Source organism: Elephas maximus, chromosome 11 (assembly GCF_024166365.1).
Source record: "Elephas maximus indicus isolate mEleMax1 chromosome 11, mEleMax1 primary haplotype, whole genome shotgun sequence".
NCBI classification, from domain to species: Eukaryota; Metazoa; Chordata; class Mammalia; order Proboscidea; family Elephantidae; genus Elephas; species Elephas maximus.
The window spans coordinates 100058089-100072638 of NC_064829.1; the positions used below are offsets into that span (position 1 = coordinate 100058089).

Consider the following 14550-nt stretch of genomic DNA (forward strand, 5'->3'; position numbering starts at 1 on the left):
CCCCATAGGGTTTCTAAAGCTGTATCTTTACCGAAGTAGACTGCCACATTTTTCTCCTGCAGAGCAGCTGGTGGGTTCGAACTGCCAACCTTTCACTTAGCAGCCGAGTGCTTTAACCACTGTGCCACAAGGGCTAATTGGAACACCAAATTTCCAACAGTCAAAATGAAATGTAGTTTCTGGGTGGTGTAAATGGTTAACATGCTTGGTTCCAGGTTTGAGTCCACCCAGAGGCTCTTCAGAAGAAAGGCCTGGCAATCTACTGAAAAATTAGCCATTAAAAACTCTATGGAGCCCAGTTCTACTCTGACACACGTGGGGTTGCCATGACTTGGAATAGAGCCCATGGCAACTGGTGGAGGTGATGGATCCTCATTTAAAGAGAAGGAAACTGAGGCTCAGAGACGTGAAGTCCCTCCTTACAGAGTTGTTATCCCCATTTTGAGGAGCCCTGGTGGCGCAGTGCGTAAGTACTTGGTTGCTAACTAAAGGTCTGGCAGTTCAAACTCACCCAGCGGCTCTGCGGGAGAAAGATGTGGCAGTCTGCTTCTGTAAAGATTACAGTGTGGGAGACCCTGTGGGCCAGGTTACTCTGTCATGTGGGGTTTCCATGAGCTGGAATCAACTTGACAGCACCTAACAACAGCAACATTCCCATGTAGGAGTACCTGGGTAGTGCACTCATCCGCTAACTGAAAGTTTGGCGATTCAAGTCTGCTCAGAGGCATTTCAGAAGAAAGGCTTGGCTATCTATTTCTGAAAAATCAACTATTGAAAACTCTGGGGAGCACAGTTCTACTCTGACACCCATGGGGTCCCCATGAATCAGAATCGACTTGACAGCGACTGGTACTGGTTGTGTCCCCATTTTACAGAGAAGAAAACTGAGACTCAAAGAGGTAAATAGGCTTCCTGGGTCTCACAGCTCAGTTCAGAATCCACACCCAGCCTTGCCAGCCCTGGGAACCCATGCTGTCCACACTAGAATTGCTGCTTACTCTATGTTCTAATCCAGCAGTGACAGCCACAGTGGCCAGCGCTGCTTAAGTAGACGCCCAGCACTGGGTCAGTCAAGCAGTGCTCTTGGACAGGGCCCGCAACCATCCACATTTTAAAGATGAGGACGTTCACACGCAGAAAGAGGGGGGCCCCTTGGCTCATGAGTACTGAGCCGAGATTGCAGCCAGGGCCATCTGACACCATCTCCCAGCTGGCACGGGACAGGGGACAGGACGGGCAAGGACTCAGATGCCTAAAATACAACACGAGCGTGTGTTCTGATGGTGGACACGCGACCCTAGGGCCAGGCCACTCCTGCACACTCTGGGGGCAAGGACAGCTTGGTAGATGTCTGGATTCATTCTTGGACCTGTAGTCAGGGGCAGCCACCTGGCGGTATGGTTAATAGCCCGGCTTTGGCATTAGCTTGACTGGCATGAATCTCTGCCACTTCTGAGCTGGGTTTGTGTCAAACCTTCCTGAGCCTCAGTTTTCCCAACTGTAAAACGGGGGTGATGTTATCAGTACCTATCTCATATAACACGAGGGTTAACATGTTACTCCTTGTGCTCCGTGGGTGATAACCCTGAAGGTCAGTGTTCGCTTCTGTTACTCATTTTGGTGATCCTGGGCAAGTCTGTAGTTCAAACTTTTTCTATAAAGAGCCAGAGAATAAATATTTTAGGCCTTGTGGGCCATACATGGTCTTTGCCACGTATTCTTCGTCCCCCCTTTTTTTTTTCAATAACTTTTTACAATCCTTTAAAAATGTACGGATCCCTGAATAGTGCAAACAGTTAGTGCACTTGGCTGCTAAAGGAAAAGCTGGAGGTTCAGGTCCACCCAGAGGCACTTCAGAAGAAAGCCCTGGAAATCTACTTCTGAAAACTCAGCCATCGAAAACCCTATGGAGCACACAGTTGTACTGTGACACTCATGGGGTCGCCATGAGTTGGGATTGACTCAACAGCAAATTTTTTCTTTTTTTTTAGGGAAAAACCATTCATAGTTTGAAGACCCTACAAAAACAGGCAGTGGGCCATAGTTTGTTCTAGAGCAGCACCAAACTGCAAAACCCCTTGCCAACGAGTTGATTCCGAGTCATAACAACTCTATAAGACAGAGTAGAACTTCCCCGTAGGGCTCCCAAGGCTGTAATCTTTATGGAAGCAGTGCCACCAGGGCCATCCTGGAGCAGCACAGTCCAATAGAAATACCACATGAGCCGTATATGTATTTTTAGACTTTTTCAGATCCATGTGTAAAAAAAAAGATACATGACATTAACTGTAGGAATATATTTTACTTAACCCGACATACGTAAAGTTTTGTTGTTTCAACATATCAGTAGTGAAAATTATTGAGATATTTTATGTTCTTTTTTTGTACGAATTCTTCAAGATCCAGCATGTGTTTTGTGCTCGTTGTTGTTAGCTGCAGTTGAGTCAGACCCCAACTCATGGGGATTCATGCTCAGCAAATCGAAATGCTGCCTGGTGTTGCATCATCCCAATGACCAGTTGTGGATCAGACCTTTGTATCTGCAGGGTTTTCATTAGCTGTTTTTCAGAACAAGACCACCAGGCCTTTCTTTATAGTCTCTCTTAGTCTGAAAGCTCTGTTCAGCATCATAGCAACACTTAAGCCTCCCCTGATAGCATCTCTCCACTCCGACCTCAATACAAAAAGCAATTTGCATAAAACTAAAAATAGATAGCCAGAACCTGGCATGCAGGCCCCTGTGTTCCATCTGGTGCCCATGGTAGACATCATTAATCAATCTCAGCACTTGTTCCTACTGAGCGTGGTACTCAGGGCTGAACTGTACCCCACAGAGCTATACCCCACTCTACCTAACTTCTCAATCTGTAAAATGTGGGTAATATTAACTCCCCGTTCTTGGGGTGGTTGTGAGGATCATCAGGATATAAATTCAAGCATGTAATAGTTGGATGGAGAAGAGAATGGGGAGGAGGGTGGTCCAGGCAGAGGGAACAGCCTGTACAAAGGCCTGGAGGTGAGGAAAAGCCTGGTGTTTTTGTGATCTGCCAGGATGCCAGGGTTTGAGTGGCTCGGGAAGTGGACAGGGCCAGATCACGTTGTACTTTGAATTCCGGGATGGGATTGATGGGAGCTATGGAAGACATTAAGGAGTCTTGGTGGCACAATAGTTAAACGCTCAGCTGCTAACCAAAAGGTTGACGGTTCGATGACTGCCCTGACAGGGAACACGACAGAGAACCCTTGAGGGAGCAGTAAAGCAGTAGAATACAGACCTCAAATTCTTCTAAAAAGACTGGACTTAATGGTCTGAGATTAGAAGGACCCCAGAGGTCATGGTCCCCAGACCTTCTGTTAGCCCAAGACAGGAATCATTCCCAAAGCCAACTTTTCAGACAGGGATCAGACTGGACTATGGGATAGAAAATGATACTGGTGAGGAGTGAGCTTCTTGGATCAAGTAGACACCTGAGGCTATGTCGGCAGCTCCTGTCTGGAGAGATGAGAGGGCGTCAGAAGCTGGCCGAATGGACACGAAAGTAGTGGAGAGAAGGAGTGTGCTGTCTCATTAGAGGGAGAGGAACTAGGAGTATACAGTAACGTGTATATAAGTTTTTGTGTAAGAGACTGACTTGGTTTGTAAACTTTCACTTAAACCACAATAAAAATTTTAAAAAAAGGTTGGCAGTTCGAACCCACCCAGTGACTCTGTGGGAGGATGACCTGGTGATCTGCTCCCATAAATATCACAGCGTAGGAAACCTTATAGGGCAGTTCTGTTGTGTCACATGGGGTTTATGAGACAGAATCGACTTGACGGCATCTAATGACAACGTGGAAGACATTACGCTCTTGTGCCTGCTTGAAAGTTTGCTTTGAGTTCTCCAGCTTCTACTAGGGCCTCTGGCAAGCCTGGAGGCGGCTGGGGAGTTGTCCAGGCCCAGATAACAGTCTGTCCGCTGAGTCCTGTGACTGGCTTTTCCTCTCCCCTGTTAATGGGACCCAGGTGCCTCTGTCCCATGTGCTTTCTGCCTAAGACCTTGCGGCTTGAGGCCTTCCTCTCTGAGCTAGTCACAGTTCAAACTCCTGGAGAGAATCTGATTGGTCGAACTAAGCATTTGGGAACAAGATGAAGTCATTGCTTTGCCTGTTGATTGGCTGCTCCCAGGGCAGATCTTCAGTGAGATGGGGTTGTGGGAGGGGCATTTCCCTATTAGGAAGTGGGTGTGGCCAGTGATATGATTGACGTGTCTGGGACTCTGGGGGCAGAGAGGAGAGGCAGGAGGGACCAGGCCACCACAGTTCAGGTGTCATGACTGGGGGGCTGACAGAGAACCTGGGAGGAAGAGTGGTTTGGGGGAAGTCGCTGAGCTCAGTTGGGATGTGGTAAGTGGAAGGGACCTGTCAGCTAGCTCCGCTGAAGAGGCAAATAAGAAGCAGGAGGACATGGTGGAGGTGTCTCCCCAGGCAGGGAAGATACTCTGATGGTTTCCTCAAAGGCTCCTGAGAACTAGAATAGGGAGCATTGGATTCATATGGAGAGGGCAAGCTTATCTGGTCGGGGGCCCATGTGTGCAAATGTCTGGGGATCAGAAAGTCGGGGGCTTGTCCCTGGGTAGGGAGCAGGAGAGGAGAGGAACCTGAGCCAAGTCTCTGTTTCAGGCTGAGGAGTTTGGTCTGTGGCATCGGAGGCCCTGGAAGGTTCTAGAGCCGGGCAGACGCAATCTGTATTGAGCTTTTTGATTTTTGAGTGGTTTTTGGGCCTCTAACCTGGCACCCGAGGTTCCCAGAAGGAAGGGTGGGAACTATGTGGCAGCCTGGTGGAAAGGACCGGGCCTCAGGACGCCTGCTCACTGTCTCATCTTGCCTCACTCTTGCTACATGACTTCAGCTGAGCGAGACCTCTCCTCTCTGGACCTCATTTTTATTAGGTTATAAACAGGGGTCATAACCCCTTCTTTGCACTCACCTGGCTGGTCCTAGGGTCAGAGAAGTTGTGAGGATAAAAGCAGTTTACCCAAACCAGAGGTAGATAATTAATACGTAGCATGCAGAAAGGTGTCTGTGGTAGACATTACTAATCGAGCCCAGCACCCAATCCTCCTGAGCCCGGAGCTCAGGGCAGTCATGACCCATCAATTGGTCCTATCGTCTGAATCCTGTTTGAATGCAGCCACTGCCCCTAATTCATCTCTGTGTTAATCCCAGTGCCCAGTGCTGCCTCCATCAGATTTTCCATAATGCCCTTGAGCTTTATTTATCCATGTCTGTCAGTTTCTGTATTCTAGACCTACAGCTGTCGCCTTCTTTCCCTGGCAAACCCCAGTCATCGCCCAACTCCCTTGCGGAAGAAGTGGTTCTTCCAAGACTTGTAGGTGTCACCTCTTCCAGGAAGCCTTCCTGGATTCAGATTGAACTCGTGGTTCCTCCTTTACCCTCCCACAGTGCCACTGGCACATTTGTTGTTTGTTCTGTTGTATTTTCGTGCTTGGGTCTGCCTCCCCTAATACTGCCTTCATTCACTCACTCACTCACTCACACACACACACACACACACACCCACCATCACCACCACCACATTCTCCCATAGATGCTGGGGTCTGGGGCCCTGGCCAAGGCATACATGAGCCTTGGGGACAAGGTGAGGATATCTTGAGTGTGTAACGGGACTGAGCAGAGATGGGTGAACCTTTCCATCCCTCTTTCCTCTCAGACTGCGATAATCTGGAGATATGGCCTCGGGTAACCTGTAGAGGGTGAGCGAAAATGAGGGAGACCCTCCATGAGATGGATTGACACAGTGGCTGCAACAGTAGGCTCCCGCATACCCACAATCTCATGGGTGATGCAGGTCTGGTCAGTGTTTTATTCTGTCACATATAAGGTTCATGTCTTAGATGGCTAGTGCTGCTGTAACAGAAATACCAGGAGTGGGTGGATTTAGTGAACACAAATTTCTTTCTCAGTTCAGGAGACTAGAAGTCCAAATTCAGGAAGCCAGCCCTAGGGGAAGGCTTTCTTTCTCTGTTCGCTCTAGGGGAAAATACTTGTACTTTCCACCTTCTGTTCCTCAGTTTCTTGGTGATCTTTTCCCTATATCTGGGTCTCATATCTGAAAAATGGTTGGCTTAAGACACACCCGACACTGATATGGCCTCATTAACATAGGTCTGCGGGTATGTTGTCATCAGTTGTTTTCTAGTCAATTCTGACTCATAGTGACCCCATTTGACAGAGTAGAATGGCCCAAAGGCCATAGTCTTTACAGAAGCAGATTGCCAGATGTTTTTCCCCTGGAGCCATTGGGTGGGCTTGAGCCCCCAAACTTGGTTAGCAGCTGAGTGCTTAACCATTATGCTGCTAGGGCTCAACAGGTATAGGGGTTAGGATTACAACACATGTTTTTGGGGGACATGGTTCAATTCATAATATTGCCATGAGGTCAGTGCTGATTCGGTGGCAGATAAACACAACCTGTCATCTCTCTGAATTCTTGGTACAAGCTGCACACTTGTCCTAGTTTATTGATCTCTTGTCTGTCTAACGAAGGCCGCAGAGAAGGCTTTGTTGGTCTCGCACCTGTAGCCTGAGGCCCAGTGCAGTGTCTCGCTCAGGGTGGTGGAGTACTCAGGGAATGTCATTATTTGAGTAATGTGGGAAGTTTGTTTTATCGTTTTGCAAAATTATAAAGCAGGTGGTCCCCAACTTACGACGGGGTTCCAGTCCAACAACTCCGTCGTAAGTCGGTTCTGACGTAAGCTGAATACCTTGGTTTTTTTTCTAAGTTTCTGTTATTATTACATTTAATTATCAGCATTTTTATAAATCTGAGCTTTATTTGTTTTTGGGAGTTGGAAATGTTACATGTAAACCTACAGATAAATTTTTTTAATACATACATTAAAAAATACACAAATCATAAAAATTTACTGATGATGAAGAGTTGGATGACATTGGCATTTTGTCAGTTGTGGTAATAACTCCACTTGTGGAAGATTCTGGATCATCTGGATTATCCCTGGGAATGGGGTGGCGTTTCTAGTCAGGAGATTAGTGAGAGTTGTCCGTATAGGCCTTTTCTTTTTTTCCTTCATGTATTTCACGGTAATGTCTCACTGCTTCCCGAATGTGCCTATGACTTTAGCACAGCGATCAGCATTTGGGTCCATGCTTTCAGGCAACTGAAGCCCTTGATTTAGTTCAGAAAATTAAATCTATGTGGTAGTGTTTTGAATAGTACATCATAGAATTGAACATCTGTGAGTGAACATTTGAGAACGATAGCATCGGCAAATTACATGCTGTAATGTACGTGGTACACGTTACTAGTAGTAAGACGTACAAAAAAAATGGCGGTCCTGAGTGCGGTTTGTCGTGATTTGAGTATGTTGTAAGTCGGGGACTACCTGTAATTAAAACTGAGTGGCGTGAGAGCAAACAGCATGATCGAGGATATCGGGTGGGTCCTTGGGTGGCGCACATAGTTTGTACTCTGCTAATAACTTAAAAGTTGACATTTGAGACAGTCTAGTAGTGCCACAGAAGAAAGGTCTGGCAGTCTGCTTCCATAATGTTATCACAGCTAAGAAAACCCTGGGTAACAGTTCTGCTCTGTAACACGAGGTCACCAGAGTTGGAATCAACAGCAGCAGGTTTATAACTTCTAATCACAGATAGAATTTGACTGGTGTAGAATGTAATCTTACTTCATCGCCTGGGGGAGACTCACTCTAAGGTCAAAGAATGTTGGGTAGGCACAAGGAGGACTGACCCTGATTGAACCTACATCCCCAGCTTGTAGAACGTCGTGGGGGCCAAAGTATTTGTCAGGCAGATGTTCATCGATGCTTGCTGATGACTGCTTGATTTTTCTTAAGAGGTGTGAATGGGGGTGGGAGGTGCAGGAGTGGGGGCTGACCTTGCAGCCTTTGCTGCGCCCCTCCTCAGCTGGCGTTGCAGACGGGGCGTGAGCCCCCGCCCATCTGGCGAGTACAGAAGGCTCTGCTGCAGAAATTTACTCCAGAGATAAAGGATGGACAGAGGCAGTTTTGTGCCACCAGTAATGTAAGTCTACGAGGGGAATGAGAACTCGGGGCTCCTGGTTGGGTGAGGGGAGGCTGGGGTCTCCCTTATGCATGACTATTACTTGCCCTGGGTCTCAGGTCAGTCCTGAAGGGGGTCCCCACGGCCCAGCAGGCTCCTGGCAGCAACCAGGTTGGCCCAGGGTTGGTGGTGTCACGGGCGTCTGACCAGCATGGGTGAAGGAGTTCCTCGTGTGCCTTTTCTTTCCATAGTATTTGGGGTATTTTGGGGATGCAAAAAATCGGTACCAGCGCCTGTATGTGAAGTTCCTGGAGAATGTCAACAAGAAGGATTATGTGAGGGTCTGTGCTCGGAAGCCCTGGCACCGGCCCCCTGTGCCTGTCAGGTACCCCTGGGTCCAGGGAGGCCAGGAATGGACAGGCTGAGAGGAACGGGAATGGAGCGTGCAGCGGGGGTGGGGTGGGACAGAGACTCAGAGGCAGGGTAACAGAGACCCGGAGAGAGAGGGGACAGAGGCCCGGGTGCAGGGGGAGTGGGGACAGAGACTCAGAGAGGGGGACGGAGACCGAGGGGGTGGACAGAACAAGAGGGGAGAGACTCAGTGAGAGGGAAGCTTGTTGTGTGAGTCGTGCTCTGGGCTGGCAGGGGGCCCCAAGGAGAAGAACTGGGCTTCTTGGCTGCTGACCACAGTTCCTTCTACACTCCATTCCAGACGATCCGGTCAGGCCAAAGGCCCCACATCTGCCGGGGGCAGCTTTGCCCCTCCCCCCAAAGCCCCAGCACCCCCTCCTAAGCCAGAGACGCCTGAGAAGACAACATCTGAGAAGCCCCCAGAGCAGATGCCCGAGACGGTTATGCCCGAGCCCCCTGCACCTGAGAAGCCATCCCCACCACGGCCCGCTGAGAAGGAGAAGGAGCGGGCATCACGTGGAGAGCGGCCCTTGCGGGGTGAGAGGGCCACAGGTGGACGGCAGACCCGGCCTGAACGGAGCCTTGCTTCAGGACAATCCACTGCCTCCCGGCTGCCCAAGGCCCGGCCCACCAAGGTGAAGGCTGAACCGCCCCCCAAGAAGAGAAAGAAGTGGCTGAAGGAGGCGACGGGCAGTATGTCAGCAGGCGGGGGCCCACCTGGCAGCTCCTCAGACTCAGAATCATCCCCTGGCGCGCCCAGCGAGGACGGTGAGACACTCTGTCCTCGGCAGCCACAGGGCTGGTGAGGAAGGCGTGGGGAGGTGACTGGGGACTTCAGAAGGAGACATGGGTGAGGGCTGTCAGGAGGCTTCCAGGAACATCATTGAGACAGTAATAATAATTGATTCAGTAATAATAATAACCAGCTGCTGTGGAGTCAGCTCTGACTCATGGCGACCCCTTGCGTGTCGGAGTAGAACTGAACTCCCCTAGGATTTTCAATGGCTGAGTTTTGGGAAGTAGATAGCCAGGGCTTTCTTCCGAGGCACCTCTGGGTGGACTTGAACAGCCAGTCTTTCGGCCAGCAGCTGACGGTATTTAACCGTTCTCATCACCCAGGAACTCCAGTAATAATAAAAAGTAAATAAAAAATAGGAGCGATAGGTAACTATCACATGGTACCTAAGTGTGTCAGGCTGTCTCCCAAGTTCTTTACTCATACTAATTTAATTTTTATACAGTCCTAGGAAGTAGCTAAGGAGCCCTAGTGGTGCAGTGGTTAAGTGCTCGGCTGCTAACTTGAAAGGTCAGCAGTTTGAACCCACCAGCCACTCTGGGGGGGAAAGATGTGGCAGTCTGCTTCTGTAAAGATTGACAGCCTTGGAAACCTTATGGGCCAGTTCTGCTCTGTCCTGTAGGGGTGCTATGAGTCAGAATTGACTTGACCGCAACAAGTTCAGGAATTAGCTACTGTTATTATCCCCATTTTATATGTGAGGAAACCAAGACACTGAGAGGGTCCCATGAAGCTGGAATGTGGGACCCCACCAGAGTTGGAGTGCAGCCAGTGCAGCCTCAGGTTCTATTTCTGTTGTTCAGCACTGTGCTGTTTTGTCTCAGGACAGGCTGATTTTGAGTACTGAAGGGGAGGTGTGGGACCAGTCCCTGGTCCTGGAGGCCCAGAGATGCTGCTAGTCCCCATGACTCACTGGGTGACTCTGGTAGAGGGGCATAACCTCTCTGTGCTTTAGTGACCTCATCTGTAAAATGGCTTCATAATAGGTAAAGTGTGTGGGAGGGTGCTTGCCTATTGGAGCCGCTAGATGTGAGTTCCATGTCTGTATCCTCAGTGCTTAGGATGATATCTGATGCATGATGCCAACAATACCACCCAAAAAATATATATGCCTATGTATAATAAATCAAACAGTTGACTTAAATCGAGCACTTACAGTGTGCCTGGCATCATTCTAAGCCTTGTACATACTTTATCTCATTTTGTCTTCACACAACCCCTATGAGGTAGGTGCTGTAGAATTACCCCCATTTTAATGACGAAGAAGTCGAGGCACTAAGAAGTGACACGACTTGCCGAAGGGTGCTCACTTTTAGGTAGGGTGCAGGGGCAGCTGATTTTTTTTTTTTTTCCTATCGTTAAATCTTTATTTATTTGTTATTGTACTTTAAGTGAAAGTTTACAATTCAAGTCAGTTTCTCATAGAAAATCTTATACACACATTGTTATGTGACCCTAACACAGACAGCACACTCCTCCCTACCCTGTATTTCCCCTGTCCATTCAACCAGCTCCTGTCCACCTCTGCCTTCTCATCTCACCTCCACACAGGAGCTGAGGGGCAGCTGATTTGACACCCAAAAAAATAGAGTGAGTTAGGTGAGAGAAGTTGAATTCTCTTTGCATACAAGCCCAAATGTAGGTGGAAGTTCATACATAGCAAATAAGAGGCTATTTCATATGGTTGTTCTGGGCCCCGGTTTTCTTGTCTCTTGCTCTGCCGGCCCCTAGCATGTGGGCCTCAACCTCATTGTCACAGCCAACTCAACAGTTCCACATCTACTTTCTTGCCAGTGGGAAAGGATACAAGAGCAAGGGAATGGCCTGACATTCCTTAAATACCAAATCTGGGAGTAGCAAACATCCTTTCTTCTCAAATCCCATTGGTCAGAATTTGACGTGACCACTCTTAGCTGCAAGGGAGGCTGGGAAATGTAGTTTCTAACTAGGTAGCTTGTGCTTTGTTACAAGAGCAGGACAGGTTGAGACCTCAGAGAGGAGAAGCAGTTAAACTGAAACAGCTGGAGGTATGGGGAGGTGCAAACCAAAAAACCAAACCAGTTGCCCTTGAGTCGACTCCAGTTCATGTCAACTGCATGTGTGTCAGGGTAGAACTGTGTTCCATATGGCTTTCAGTGACTATGCTTGCAGAAGTAGATGACAGGCTTTTCTTCCAAGGTCCCTCTGGCTGGACTAAAGCCGTCAGCCTTTTGGTTAGCAGCTGAGCGCTTAACCGTTCGTGCCACCCAAGGGCTCCGTGGAAGGTGAAGGAAAGCAGTCGCCAAAGGTCCAGATTTATAGGTCTTTTCCTTTCTGGCCCTCGCTTTTTTTTCTTCTTTTTAAACAGCTTTATTGATACAATTCACACATCATACAATTCACCCATCTAAGGTATACAGTTCACCAGCTCTTCCACAGAGTTGTGCCACCATCATCACGATTGATTTCAGAACGTTTTCATCATCATCAAAGAGGAACGCTACAACCTTTTAGCCATCATTCCCTATTTTCCCCCAACCCTTGTTGTTGTTGGGTGCCTTTGAGTCATCTCTGACTCGTAGTGACCTCAAGTGACAGAAGAGAACTGCCCCAGGGTTTTTTTTTTTTTTTTTAAGTAATATTTTATTAGTATATTTTTGGTGAAAGGTTACACAGCAAATTAGGTTCCCAATACCCCATATAGTTTTCTTTTTTGTAAGCTTTCCAGACTCTGTTTTTCCACTGCAGAGCCGTTGGGTGAGTTTGAACCACCAACCTGTCAGTTAGCAGCTAAACACTTAACAGTTGCACCACGAGAGCTTCTTCCCCCGACCCTAGGCAGCCACTAATCTACTTTCTGTCTTTTTAGATTTGGCTATTCTGGATGTTTCATGGAAACTCTGGTGGCGTAGTGGTTAAGTGATACAGCTGCTAACCAAGAGGTCGGCGGTTCGAATCCACCAGGCGCTCCTTGTAAAACTCTATGGGGCAGTTCTACTCTGTCCTACAGGGTCGCAATGAGTCGGAATTGACACCACGGCAGTAGGTTTGGTTTTTTTGGTTAGGATGTTTCTTGTAAATGGAGGGAGATAAGATAGGGTTTTTGCGTCTGGCTTCTTTTACTCAGCATAATGCTTTCCTGGTCCATCCACGTTGTAGCATTTATCAGAACTTTGTTCCTTTTTTTAAAAAATGGCTGTTGACATCGAGTTGCTTCCATTTTTTTTTTGCTTTTGTGGATAATGCTGCGTTGAACATTTGTAGATGGCCCTGAGTTTCTAGAGCCGAACTCTCAACTCTTAGGGAGCAGCTCCCCTGGCATGTTTCCATGGCTTTCTCTGGGTAAGCATCTGTCTCCCCCTTCCACGTTAGACCAGGAGCCCTTCCAGAACCAACCCTCTTGCTTTTTGTTTTTCGGTTCAGAGTCTTCCTAGAGACTTGTTGTCCTACATGTCCCAAAAGCTTCTAAGTCTAGATTATGACTGATACGCTCTCCTTTCTTATGTTCTCAGTGAAAGTTCTAGAAAGAGGCTGCAGCAGCCTACCCTCTCCCTTTAATCTACGTCTGCTTATCTTCCTCAGTTCTTTCAGTAGGTGTTTATTGAGGACCTACTGTGTGCCATGAACTAGGACCCTCTGCAGTGAGCAAAACAAGACAAAAACGTATGACCACATTGCTACTTATAGTCAATCAGATGAATATAAACTATAATAGAGTACAAAACAGCATGAAAAGTCATTCTGAGTTGGAATAGAGGCAGTTAAGAAAAATACATCGGATTAAGAGGTGGGGTAGTGGGTGAAATGGGGTTGGGGGAGAGAACATTCCAGGCTGGGTTTGGATGAAGAGTATCAGTGAGGAGGCCAGTGTGGCTGGAGCTGCGTGAATGAGAGGGAGAGGGTGGGAGGTGAGATGTAAGATGGTAGAAGTAGTAGCATCAGTACCTGTCTTCTGAGTGGGGGGATAATGCAAATTAAGATCAGCCCAAGGTTGATCCCTGTGAGGTTGAAGTCAGACATACCTCCACCCTGCAACCTTTTCACCAGTCCTGATACCAGCTGTCCCTTCTACGGCACTCTCTACTTCTCTGCTCGGCTCGATAAGCTGTTGTAATGGTCACACAGAACTCACAGACCATATACTTAAAGTTAAGTGGTTTATTAAGGAAGTAACAGGCTACAACTTGGGATCAGAATCAGGAAACATGTAGGTGTCTTCCTTCTTCGTTGCAGGACAGCTCTCTCAGCCACGCGGACCTCCTCTTAGCCCCATCAGGACAGGCTCCTCTTGGTCCAGCTATTTGTCCCCATTGACTTTGCTACAGGTCCTCTTCCGGGCCTATCCCTGTCTTCAGTATTCTAATCCTTGACTCATGTTACAGCTTTTTCAGGAAGTTCCTTGCCTTCTGTCTCTGCCTCTTCTCTCTTCTTTCTTCTGCTGCTTTCTGTCTGAAAAACCTCTGTGGGGTTGGTTGCTTATCACACAACTGCTTGTCAATTTCAAGGCATGGTCGCCCTACCAGGGCTACAAGCTAACCAGTCTTCTGTTGGTAGGCCACAGATACTTCATTTCAGTAGACTATTGACCAATCCCTGCAAGGTGCATACCAATCACAGGGCAGACAGCAGCCCAGGACCAGACAAAAAATATCAAACCACCCTGTTACTTACAGCTTGCCCAGGAAATGTCAGTCAAGCTGGACAAAAGTAACAAATCCTCTGGGGTAGAAAACTAGGGCAAAGGTAACTAACTCCTCAGGGCTTAGGGGAAAAATGTCAAGCTGTTTTTCCAAAGAACCAAAGCAGAAAGCCATGTAAAGGAACTCATTTCACCACATGAGGGCAGAGAAGAAAGAGGGCCAGGTCGTGTAGGATGTCAGTTCTCCAACTTTATTATGCATACAAATCCCCTGGGGATTTGTTAAATGCAGATTTGGACTCAGTAAGTCTGTGAGGAAGTGGGGATCATGGATTTATATTTCTAGCCAGCTTCTGGGTGATGCTGCTGGTCCAAGGACTACATTTTGAGTAGCAAGGGGCCTAGGGTTTTGTGGCCCACTGGAGGGTCTCTAACTTTACCCCAAAGGAGATGAGAGCCACACAAGGGTCTGCCATGCATTGTCATGCAGTCTCTCTGGCCCTTTAAAACAGCTCCCAGATCTGGGAGTGGCCAGCATCTTGTCTTCTTATGTCCCATTGGCCTGACCTGGGTCACATGACCACACCTAGCTGCAAGGGAATCTGGGTAAATCAAACAGACATTTTTTGTGCGTCTTACTCAGGGATATTCTGGAGCCTCTTCTTGGCCTTCCTGCTTCCCT

General features: G+C 48.0%; 1 protein-coding gene across 1 annotated transcript in view; it reads left to right on the forward strand.

The window, feature by feature from the left end:
* The window catches only part of PRR12 (proline rich 12), a 35629-nt gene that overhangs the window by 12828 nt on the left and 8251 nt on the right, over window positions 1–14550 (forward strand). Inside the window, exons 7-9 of the mRNA XM_049901745.1 lie at window positions 7948–8064; window positions 8295–8428; window positions 8756–9222. Coding sequence (XP_049757702.1) covers window positions 7948–8064; window positions 8295–8428; window positions 8756–9222 — 718 coding nt within the window. The remainder of the gene's footprint in view (window positions 1–7947; window positions 8065–8294; window positions 8429–8755; window positions 9223–14550) is intronic.